General features: G+C 34.0%; 1 protein-coding gene across 1 annotated transcript; it reads left to right on the top strand.

Moving 5' to 3' along the window:
- The first annotated feature begins 226 nt into the window (after window positions 1-226).
- On the top strand, window positions 227-5,502 carry LOC125681276 (60S ribosomal protein L35). Its single transcript, XM_048921297.2, has 4 exons — window positions 227-314; window positions 761-835; window positions 2,481-2,542; window positions 5,250-5,502. Exons 1-4 carry the CDS (start codon window positions 312-314, stop codon window positions 5,479-5,481), a joined length of 372 nt encoding a protein of 123 aa, XP_048777254.1. The 5' UTR covers window positions 227-311; the 3' UTR covers window positions 5,482-5,502.
- Window positions 5,503-13,246: the final 7,744 nt, after the last annotated feature.

Here is a 13,246-nt window from a genome sequence, read left to right as displayed (position 1 = left end):
GCTTAATTTTTTTCCCTATTTTATTGAATTATTTACAAGATTATTCTTATGCCCCCTAGTTGCAGAAGAAATGAAATTAAAATGAAATTTTCATTTGAAAATTTCATTCTAAGAAGAAGAAGAGGGATCGATATAAAACTGTATTTTAGATACACACACATACATCGTATATGATAAATTTTTTATATAAAAACGTCCGTCTGGGCACTAATCCGGATTATGTTTCATCTCAGGTTCGTATTATAACCACCCGATATTTTGGGAATGTGGTAATATAAGCGCCCTCTATCGTCGCCGTAGTATTTGTCAACATGGTAAAATTTTCGCATCTGTAATAATCCGTTATCATCGAAGCTGATAAATGTTATTTTGAGATACATCGTCTTTTTTCAAATAAATAAATCCCTATTCTTTCAGTTACACCACAAAATTTCTCATTTTATCCTTAATGTTGCACATAATGTCCGTTTTATATCGACTGGTTGTGCATCGAAATAGTACAGACGAGAAATATCGTGTTGGATCATACCAAAAATATACTTTTGAAGTGATACTATGATGTGATAAATGAAATATAACCTGGGTAGATGTAAATCATTGTTTTTTGGAAAGTTAGGACAATTTTATAGTTGTTTCCAGATCTATTTACCCGAATTTCCTCGTAATGAAACTGTAACCCTTTCCCTGTAAATGCAGTTGAGAAGACATAGCATTCATTATTTTATAGACAAATAAAGAAACCTTCGTGATTTTTTTTCAGGCAAAGGTTAAGGCAAAGGATCTCCGTGGCAAGAAGAAGGAGGATCTTACCAAACAGTTGGATGAACTTAAAAATGTAAGAATTGAAACGGTTTATAATCTGAAAATGCAAGTTAGGTATCAAATACAACTCCTCAGGATATCCGTAATGGTGCAAATACGGGAGTGATTCACTCCCGCAACATTTTCAATCACTAAACATTTGCTGACTTTCTTTTTGTAAATATAATGATATTCTATGTTTCTTAGTCAATATATATAAATTTACAACCTGCAACTTACAATTTGTGTAGCTCTATTCTACCGTTTTCAACAATTTCGATATATTCCAATTTCTCGATTCATATTTGTGCACCATGTTTGATGTATTGAAGTTTCAACTTCCGATTGTCAAGTTATTTGCATATGTCATATAAGGTAGTATTTACATCAATGGACAAGTACGGAGGAGAAAGCTATTTCGTCGGTACTTAAAAGGTTTAGATTTAATGTCAAGTTAAAAATGAACAGCAGAGTGTAAATTCTTCCTGCAACCATATGATTTTCCTTTCTTTGTCGGATTGGCTCTTTGAAAGTATCTACATTTTCGCTCAGATAGTTAAATAAGTCAATGTTTAGGTTTTTCAGTAGATCCACCGACCAGATCTCGCGATAACAAGGAGACGAAGAATTTTGCATGCTGTACATGATATTTAATGAAAAACACCTTTATTAATAAGCATGCCCAAGCACAGAGTTGGTACTCCTTTTGATGTAAACAACATTTGGGACTAACACACGGAGCTTTATTATTGCTTATTCATAAAAATTATTTTGCACCATTATGGAGATCCTATGGAATTGTAGCCCTATCCAGAAAACTTCAGAATAAAAAAATCGGATAGGGCTACATTATTGCAGCTATAGGTTGTGTTGCCTTAAATGAATAAATGGTCATATTTCCCATAAAATTGATGCAAATAAAAAAAAAACTTAAATGGATTCTTAAATTGATGTATTATTATTTAACAAGATGTCTTGTATAAACATATTCTCTTTTCCATTTTGTTTTACAAAACATGTTCTGTGTTTCATTATCGTAAGCCATCTATGGAACTTTCTATTTTCTTTATTATATGAACTTGTCGATTCCACATCACTTTTCATACCTTGTAAATTGGCATCTTTAACTTTAACATTGTAAACATCAACTGTACCTCTATCATAGCTGAAATATTGCTGAAACAGCATAAAACACTTAACAATAAACCTTCCTTGGGACCTGTACCTGATTTACTATAGAAATCGTGATGTTATGTTGCATCTGCCAGCCTTGTCGGCATGTTGACTATTGTTCGGGAAGTCTCGAAAAATTTTATTTACCGTGGAGGGAAGTTTTCGATATCACCAAAAACAAACTGTAAAAGAATGTGTGCATGCAATTTTAGAAATATTTGGGAATGTACATAATTTTCGCATTGCATCAAAGTATGTGCACATGGCCCGTCCCCTTCCCAGGCCCTGCTACAGAGAATGAAAATCACTGAAAGTGTAATAATTTCAAAGTTGCATTTTAAATGTCAGGTTTTAAAATTTGTCAAATATTTATACTAATGAATTTTCAATTTTATCAGTGTCTTTCTAAATTAACCAGGGATACCCAGTGGACTGGTGCATTTATGAAACCACTACATTTAAATATTGGATTTCTGTTCAGAGATTGTGTAAATTAATTTTTTCAGGAACTGGGTACCTTGAGAGTTGCAAAGGTTACTGGTGGTGCAGCATCCAAACTGTCAAAAATGTAAGTTAATAAGTTATCATTTTCTACTGCTACATGTATTTTTACAGAATAAAAGACCTGTGCTGTACTTTTTCCATTTTTTTTTATTGGAGTAAAACATTGTGCACATGTGTTGGAACAAGTATTGAACAAGCACAAGACACTGCATCAATTAAGCCGGCAGACTGTGATCATCACAAATCTGTGACATACGATGCAAAGAGAAATTTTTATTCAATTACTACATCCTTCCTGTGTGGAAGCATGCTCTCATTGATGAAAAACAGATACCATTATGGCATTTCTGAAAAATGCAGCAGTGGAAATGATCCCATATGCAGTGGATTCTGATTTCAGCTGGGGATTGTTTTTAGTGAATTTTGAATGTCATTTATTGGTATGGAACATATTGGGTAAGAGAAATCAAAATTTTAATATCATAGTCACTGCACCCCTAGGACCTTAGGAGTGGGGTAAAAACCAGCAACAAGAAAGATAATTTTGTTTTAAAAATTGAATAACCAGTCAGCAAATGTTTTTCATGTAACACTAACATGGTGGCCGAGGAGAAGGAAAGTGAATCCTGTGGAAGTAGTAACAATAGAAAATAATTATTATACTAGCAAGAGCTGTGCATATCTATGGAAAATGAAATCAAAAGTGTGGGATTTAATATAAAAATCAAGTAGAAAGCTCTGTTAGAAATGAATCCTTGATATGACGCAGACTGTGCAGTTTGTAGTGGGTGCGACAAGGAGTATACTGTAAATAATAAGTTGCATCTCTGATCAAAACTACGAACTATTGACTGATTTCGATAAACTAGATTGAAATTGTATAATAAATGAGTGTTCATTACTTTATTGTAAATACCCAGGGTCATATGTGAATGAGTGCATTTATAGACACTACCTCAAGTGGAAAGTGTTGCAATAGGAACAAATAAATGATGCCTTGTTTTCTAAAGTCCTGGACAGCAAATTCATACATTTTATTCTAGCATACAGAGATGCAGACTGAATGCATGCCAATTAAAATGGGTTGCAGACAAACTTAAATACTTTTTTCAATTTTTTTTTATCAGAGTAAAACAAATTGTGCATGTGTTGGAACAAGTATTGAACAAGCACAAGACACTGCATCAATTAAGCCGGCAGACTGTGATCATCACAAATCTGTGACATACGATGCAAAGAGAAATTTTTATTCAATTATTACATCCTTCCTTTGTGGAAGCATGCTCTCATTGATGAAAAACAGATACCATTAAGGCATTTCTGGAAAATGCAGCAGTGGAAATGATCCCATATGCAGTGGATTCTGATTTCAGCTGGGGATTGTTTTTAGTGAATTTTAGTGTCATTTATTGGTATGGAACATTTTGGGTAATAGGAATTAAAATTTGAATATCATAGTCACTGCACCCCTAGGACCTTAGGAGTGGGGTAAAAACCTTGAAAGAATTCTTTAAAAATCTTTTATGTATGTGTAGTCATGATTGAGGATGCTTCTACCAAAATTGAGAAATTTGTTGTCCCCGGATGAGAGGGTGTGGAGCTAGGTTTAGACTTACTGATGTAATGATTAGCGTTAACAATCAATTAGCGGTTGTCCTAAGTACAGCAATTGAATTACCAGTCAGCAAATCCTTTTCATGTAACACTAACATGGTGGCCGAGAAGAAGGAAAGTGAATCCTGTGAAAGTGGTAACAATAAAAAAAAATTACTAGCAAGAGCTTTGCATATCTATGGAAAATGAAATCAAAAGTTTGGGATTATAAAAATCAAGTAGAAGGGCCCTGATAGAAATGAATTCTTGCATCTCTGATCAAAACTACGAACTATTGACTGATTTTGATAAACTAGATTGAAATTGTGTAATAATTACTTTATTGTAAATACCCAGGGCCATATGTGAATGAGTGCATTTATAGATACTACCTCAAGTGGAAAGTGCCGCAACAGGAACAAATAAATGATGGCAGATGCCTTGTTTTCTAAAGTCCTGGACAGCAAATTCATACATTTTATTCTAGCATACAGAGACACAGACTGAAATGTCATAGTAAAATGGGTTTTAGACATAAACTTGTGATTGAAATTTCTGGTCCCTGGGTCAAAACTTCTTATTTTCTCTTAAATTTTGTACCCCTGATAAGGAAATTTTGTGTAATTTGTAGAAATAATCAAAATACAAAGGAACTATTTAATGTTGGTAGCTCAGGCTACTTCCTGAGGTGCACTCCGGCTGTTTACACACGTGAAAAACACGTGGATTTGAGGGTAGTCTTGTTTGTGGATTATTTTTTTCCGTCTCGGGTAGCATACCCGGTAGAACATTTCCAAATGTGTTATTTGGCATCAATTTTGCAAACTGATTTTCCCCCCTCTAAAGTAATATATAATGAAAATAATTACCGGTGATACCTTGAATTGGTCCCATATGACGTGTGTTCAAGTATATATATATATATATATATATATTTATTTTTTATTTTTTATTTTTTTTTTTTTTATTTTTTTGCTTTAATACAAGTACTTGGGATTGATTTTGTGATGGTGATTCCATGCTTTCTTGTTGCAGATGGATGATGAGATATTTTTTTACTTGAAAAATACCAATTGTGGTTTATTTCTTAAATGCATAATATACCATAATATAGCCTGTGTTATGGACAATGTCTTAAGCTATGTAGGAAAATTACATCCTGATAATTTTTATTTCAGTCGTGTAGTGAGAAAATCTATTGCTCGAGTTCTGACAGTGATCCACCAGACACAGAAGGAGAACCTTAGGAAATACTACAGATCTAAGCGTCTAAAGCCTACAGACCTCCGCAAGAAGAAGACTAGGGCAATGAGGAGGGCCCTGACACCATTCGAAAAGTCCATCAAGTCACGGAAACAACAGCGCAAAGAAAGACTCTACCCTATGAGAAAATTTGCTGTCAAACAATAAATCTTGTGAAGAGCTAACAAATGGTTTGTTTTGTTTTAGGAAGGACTCTGTCTCAAGTCCGCTATAATCTTATTGCAACTAGTGTGCAGAATCAAAATATGTTATTTCCAAGCAAATGAAACATAGAAAGACATGAAAGCATGCCCAAAAAAAACCCCAGAATTTACATTGAAATAGGAAAAGAAGAATGAAATTGTTTTATAAATAATTGTATTGACAGGTGGTCCTATGGTGTAGATGTTCATATATCAATGCCAAAGGGGATCTCTTTTATCCCATTTAGATAGAGTTCCAGACAATGTTTGGAAAGAGGCCATACTTATGCCACCTAGTCAAAACCGTGGTGGTTGGTGCATAATAGGGAGCTACAGGTCCACCAGTGTGGAAAAACCATTGATTTCCAGCACATTTTTCTGCGCACGGTTGGGGTCTTGTATCATAGAATTCTTGCAGCACATTCTCGGAATTTTAACTTTTAAAAAATGCCATGCTTATTTTCCCATTACACATGTAAGCAAACTTCAAACATTCATGAAAGCCTAGTTCGAACCTCGACTGTATTTCATTATTCTATTCCTCTAGACGTAAAATACCTATAAACTCTTGGTGATATAAGTGTGGTCCGTGCCTTCCACTCCGTTTTCAATAGCAAAATGTAAACGTAGTGGTGGGGATGGGGACTAAAGGAAAGCTGTGCATTAAATATTCAAACTATTCGAAATGATTTGTCAATAAATGTTTGCGGAAATCACAGCTGCGGATCCGTAGCTCTCGTGGCTATGTCAATAAACGGAATAATTGGAAGCTGGGTTTTCGAGTCGCATGGCGGTATAATATGCATGTTAAGAATTTTTTTAATATGAGACGGTGATGCTAAAATGTAACGATGTAAAGCCTCAATCGTGCATTTATTTTAAATCGAAGGTTTTTGTAAGGGGTGGATCTGAAGCTCTCTGGTCTGCCCCATTATTTTCACCGAGATCTGAAGCTAGAGAAATCATAAAAGAAAAATAAATTGAAACATGTTAGCATGGAATTCAACGTGGTTCGATTTAGCTGGTACCGCAGTAACTACAGCAAAAGGAATTATTTTTCTTTCGGAGAACGGCAGCTAGCTCACGGGTAGTCGGGAAATATTATGCAGCCATTGATTCACACTATTGTAAAGATACTTAAAATCTAACAATTTGTTGAAATTACATTAACTACCGAAATGTGCATCTTCCAAAAACTGAAATGATATGCAAAATAAAATTAACCTAAACTCAAATAATTGAAGATATCTTTAATTATTTGAAGAATTCATCTGATGCGCACAATAATTCAAAAGCAGGTCTCTTCAAATAATTATGATATCTTCAATTCTGAATTATTGTGTGTATTGAATTATTGATAGCATTAATTGTTCTGTTTAATTGATGCGTGAATATTTGCTTTCCTCAAATAAATTAATGATTTCAACAATTGAATTGATGAGAGCATTAATTTATTTGATTCGCATGCCATAATTGAATTGATGTTATCTTTAATTACTTGAGTTTATGCTAATCATGAATATGGGAATCATTTTAATAAAAACCAAACCTGAATGTCTTTCACAGAAATTAAATATAAAGAAATATTTCAACACTGAAACAAAGTGTTTGATCATTTTCCATTGTTTGATATATGGAGCGCCAAATTAACATAAACTCAAATGATTGAAGATATCTTTAATTATTTGAAGATATCATCAATTCATTTGATACGATCAACAATTTAATTAAAGATCTCTTCAAATAATTAATGATATCTTCAATTCTGAATTATTGTGCGCATTAATTGAATTGATGATAGCATTAATTCTTCAGCTGAATTGATGCGCGCTTTAATTGAATTAATGATCTCTTCAAATGAATCAGGGCCGTAAATTACATGGAGGCGGAGGAGGCAGCTGCCTCCAACTTTTGAGCCAAAAAAATTTAAAGTTCATTAGAATTTATGTTGTTTCCAATAACTAAGAACATGATACCTCCCTTAAAAAGCATTCCAAATATTTCTTTTAGAATGAGTTAGTCAAGTAACATCTTAGAAGGCCCTAGAATCAAGGATTTTGCACGAAACGTGTTCAGTGTGCACAAAATGTGCTCAGCGTCTGGGGGCCTGGGCGGCCCCCAGACCCCCGCCTAATTTCCTGCCTCCTCCAAATTGAAGGTTAATTTACGGCCCTGTGAATTAATGATATCAACAATTGAATTGAGGTGCTGAAAGAATTATTGCTCTCTTCAGATGAATTAAAGATATCACTAATTCAAATGATGAGAGCAATAATTGATATAATGCGCGCATTATATCATTTGATGAGAGCAATAATTGAATTGATGCGCGCATTAATTCATTTGATGAGAGCAATAATTGATTAATGCGCGCATTAATTCAATTATTACTCTCATCATTTGAATTAGTGATATCTTTAATTCATCTGAAGAGAGCAATAATTCTTTTAGAGAGAGCAACTATATAAGTAAGGGATACAAAACGAAGATGGTCTATTATGTCAGATACGGGACTGGCACGAGCCGCGTAGCGGCGAGTGATCAGTCCCGTATCTGACACAATAGACCATCGAGTCTTGTATCTTACTTAAAACATTGTTCTATCTAAAAACAAATGCATTTAAACTCACACAAAAAACCCACGTACAAATAATCATTGGTATAGACAAATATATTTACACCTTTCGTTTCTGATTTGTTTTTAATAATTTTGATATATTAGGAATTCATAAACTTTAATGGCACACGAGGTCAAATCTTGTCTTAAATTCACAAAAAACTGTTAGCTCATCATTTCAATTGTCATAATACGGTACTCCTCAAAACAGGGTTTTGTTCATGGAAAGCGATTCGAACGCTTCTATTGTCTGAAGACTGTACTCAACAAAACATGTTGGTTTTTTTGGGGGTGAATGAGGGGACGTAAAGGGTGTTCGGAAAGAATGTTTTAGATAAAACAAAACATTGATTTCCTACGTTCCTTTCTGGGAACCTTCATAATATGATACTGACACGTAGGCTTATAACTGGTATAAAAACAGAAGCCGCATCCCTCTTTTAGCATTTAGTCCGGGTGCCTTGAAGAAATGGACTCAGATGATGACTACCCTCTTACTCAAAATAAATTTCGCGATACCACTACGGATTTAGCAGACGAGAATTCTGATGCTATTTTGAATGATATTCTGGATTTAGAGGAAGAAAGAAGGAAGAAACCAAATTTTAAATTGAACTTTGACCTTAAAAGTGACTGTTTTTCTGATATATCAGATGCAGACAATGACCTTAGTTCAGGCCTCACAGGAAATAGAGAAAGTGGACAATTTCGAGCGATTTGCATTGCCTTTACAGGAACACGATGTACAAGACTTTGTTTTGAACTCCAAACCTGTCAATACCATTAACAAGACACGTTGGGCAGTGAGTGTCTTTAATTCTTGGAAAAACGCGCGGAAATGGCACGGCGAACTTCTGACTATGTCTAATGAACATTTGAATTCGGCATTGAAATTCTTTATTCTTGAAGTACGAAATAAGGCAGGAAAAGAGTACTATCCGAATACAGTGTATGAAATAATCATATCACTGCAGCATCATTTGAGAGCAAATAAAAGATTCGTCAGGTCATCTGCGATTCACAACTACAAACGCACCTCCGATGAACAATTACAGAGTGTTAGTGATTTAATTCAGAAACCGTCCACAGTGTCCCCGCCGGAGCCGAAAAAAGTGAAGCTCAATGAAAGTGTTTCCTTTAGATCGAGAAAAGAAATAAACATCACTGCCGGGGATGTAACAGTGAATTTGCGACTTTAATGTGCATGTGTTTAAATGAATGATTGTGATATGGATTTATAACTGTGGTGCCTTAACGATTTCATATCCGGATTATTCATGAAACACTCATTTCGTATAATTTACTGGAATATTTCATGCCTTGAATATTGTATTTGATAAATAATAAATATGTTTTCTCGAACAACAAAGAGAGGTCTTTGTTCCTGGTTTTTACTGTCAGTCCAGTATTTCTCATAATATTGGCCTGCTCTTAATAATACTGGACTATGTTCAGTACAGTATGAAAAATAAAGTACTGTCAAAACAATGAACTGACGTCACAACAATGTTTTAATTAAAGATATCTTCAATTCAACATATCCATAATTGAATTATAATGATCTCTTTAATTGATTTGTTGCTCTCTTTAAATGAATTGATGCGCGCATTAATTCCTTACACAAAAGCATTGTAAATGATTAAAGATATCTTCAATTGAATTAAAGAGATCATCAAATTATTTATACCGAGCTCTAAATTATAATTATTGCGAGCAATATTTCTACGAAATTGATGCTCTCCTCAATTGAATTGAAGAGAGCAATAATTGAATTAATGCGCGCATCAGATATATTATTGCTCTCATTAATTCAATTGATGTACGCATTAATTCAATTGATTAGAGCAATAATTGAATTGAAGCGCGCATTAATTCAGTTGATGAGAGCAATAATTGGTTTAATGCGCGCATTAATTCAATTAAAGAAAGCAATAATTGAATTGATGATATCTTCAATTATTTGAGTTTATGTTAATGTGGCGCTCCATATTGATATGCCTATTATTTTCTCCAGATTATTTAAGAAACGTTACCAAATGGAAATCTGCCGACAATAACGAGATAGCAGCCTTCAAGAATACACGTGGCAACATTTTAATTTTAAACTCCTGTTATCTAAGGAAAATATCGATATGCTCCTTGTTCACCATATCAACTCCTGAAGAACATAGTATGATATACCATATGGAAAATTCAAACCGCATCTTAAATCATACTGGAAAAAATTTAGAACTACAGGACGCCGATTACGAAATGCGGAACTCAAAAAAGATCAAGAAATCTGACGGATCACCAAGAGACACATATATGTAACCTACAAAAATACAAAACGTAAATTTAGGAAGCTGCATCGACTTGCACAAAAAGATTGGAATCATACAATTTTTTTTTTATGAATTTGAGAAAGCCGTCGAAATTGACTTACAAATGTATTGAGTATAAATTTTTTAAGTATTTTTAAAGCAAGTTTCTGTGTGCATGAGGTTCATATTTCTATCTTGAAAGGACACCTGTACAATGAACTGAAATGTCAAAGACTTGAAATTGTGAATTTCTCCGAGGAGAAAGATGGTTGAAGCACAGGCAATTGCATCGCTTGGGGTCGAATTTACTATAGTAAAGTTGACCCCAAGCGATGTAATTGCCTGTGGGTTGAAGCAGATCTATTGATACATGAATGTGTCTATAGATATATATCTTTGTATTGGTGATGTGTGTTTTTTTTACTAGATATTTTTTTCCCTCTCACCCGTTGTTATATGTATGTTATAATCTATTAATTCTATCGTGGTGCAGTTTTCGAAAGGTGGTCATACATGTACCTTGGGAAGGTAATTGTGAATAATACAGTGATATATATGGTACCTGTAATTTCGGGGTATTGGAAATCATTGATAAGGAAAATGTAATGGCTAATTCCCCTTATTTCACCACAAAAGACTTCTAGAGAGATTATGCTTTTTTTTGCAACAGTCTATCGCCAATACATGTACAAGCATCACGTCATGTTTTAGTTTCTCACTGTGTCATTCTCTGGGGACCATTAAGACCCAGGAATCTATTTGTTGTGCTACGGAGATCAAAGAGGGGAATATTGTTGTGGAATCGTCTGTTTTTCTGTCTTTCTACAACTTTATGATGAAATAATCATAGATCGATGCCAAGATCATAATTTTAATGTATGCACATTCTGGTGCATTGAGCTATATAGGACTTCTGATGTCCACCGTTTCTTGAGTCATTGTTTGAAGTTGAAGCTTATAGCAGATAACAAATAATGTTTTCAATTTTCATTTAAAAGAAATCTAAAAAATTAGAACGTCTACCAGAGTCATTAATGCATGCTTTATTAGATATTCAAATCATGCATCAAATCACAGTTTGGACTCTAGAATATCTTATTTGCAAACAAAACACCTTTTTTATCATTCCGGGAAAAAAAATCACACAAAAAATCATATAGAATAATTGAGAGCAATTTAAATTTAGTGTATTGAGCCATTAAATACAAGTTTAGTGTAATAAGTCATACAATTTTATTGTAATGAGCCAACACACGTATTTTACAGGAGGAATAAAACTGACTTAGATTTAGATATAACTATCAGCAACACATGTACTATTGTATTTCTATCAAATATGATAGCCTCGCCGGAGAGCCCGGTAGGTTCATTTGTCAGCTGATGATCTGCAGTTCGTAAGTTCGAGACTAGCAGGTGTTTTATTTTTTTCTCAGATTACATTCTACTAAAACTGCACCCCCCCCCCCCCCCCAACTAAATGAATTAAATTTGACACTTTCCAATTTCAAAATATTGATGTTTCCATTCATGTCATATTTCTCTGGTTTGTTATTCCTCATTAAACTGCTTTCGCATCTCTGATCTGTCATTATAAGAATGGTTGTTTCCGGGAAGCTCTGTCAATTATTTTCATTTATTCAAACCGAACGCTTTGATGTGTCAGATAGATGTTGAATACGATGCTTTGTAGAAAAATTAAAAGATTCATATTCAAGAACCACGATGAAATTTGGCAACAGAGAGGAAACAGCCATCTGAATTAATTTCCGATCATCAGGATGGTCTCCGCCAATCAAAGCACACACTGAGTTACCGCTAGAGGTATTGACGAGTTTATCAAGCATATATATATATATATATATATATATATATATATATATATATATATAACAATACATACGGATTGAAAACAGCTACTCGACTCGGAGTCTCGTTTCTGTAAACACGTTATCGGTAAGTATAAATGTGAAAATGAATTTCATTCATTTTGCAGTGTATACTATAGTATATGAATTTTATCAGAAACCCTATCAAAAATTCATTGTATTAACATAGGTTGCGGGTTTACCAACTGTTTTTTTTACTCGAAAACTCCAAATGAAATTTTGACAGGTGTATGTTGACAATGTACAGTGTATATACTACTGTGTGAAAATTGTTTTTCATTGAATAACAGTTTTTATTTCATCAATTACGTCTTAAAACAAAGCATTGTTTTAACAGTAATGTGTATATCCAGGGGGGGGGGGGGGGTTCCAGGGGGACCGGCCCCTTTTTTCGCCGACCAAAAAAAATTAAGTTATCAATTTTAACGAGACTTTGAGTGAAAATGATAAGAAAGATGGATACTTGCATGTGATCGCATCATTATATCATTTAATTTTAGGATAAATAAGACGAAACACTGATATATATTTACGATATTTCGTCAGATACAAGTATGACTAAAGAATTCTTAAAAAGTATATTAATATAAAAGTTTTGTTCAAGAAGCTGACAATTTGAAAGTGGAAAAGAAGTGCCAGGAAATGCTCAGATACAGGATTTTGCACCATATACCCTAGAGATTCTGGGGACCTAGGCGGTAAGATGTAATGGGTCTTCGCTCGTCTCAACGGTCACACCGTATACATATTAATCAGATTTCAGTATGGCTATGACAATGACTAGAACTTGGGGGGGGGGGGGGGGTGAATAATAAATAATCAAAGCATTTTTATGTTTAAAACTATCTTAAGATCTCCCTAAGATGTTATGAACACAAGCAAAAGGTGTGAATGGGGTGGGTTAGAGATTGTGAAAAAATACCG

The sequence above is a fragment of the Ostrea edulis genome, chromosome 2 (genome assembly GCF_947568905.1).
Source record: "Ostrea edulis chromosome 2, xbOstEdul1.1, whole genome shotgun sequence".
Classification (NCBI taxonomy): Eukaryota; Metazoa; Mollusca; class Bivalvia; order Ostreida; family Ostreidae; genus Ostrea; species Ostrea edulis.
This window is presented reverse-complemented; position numbering and strand designations above follow the sequence as displayed.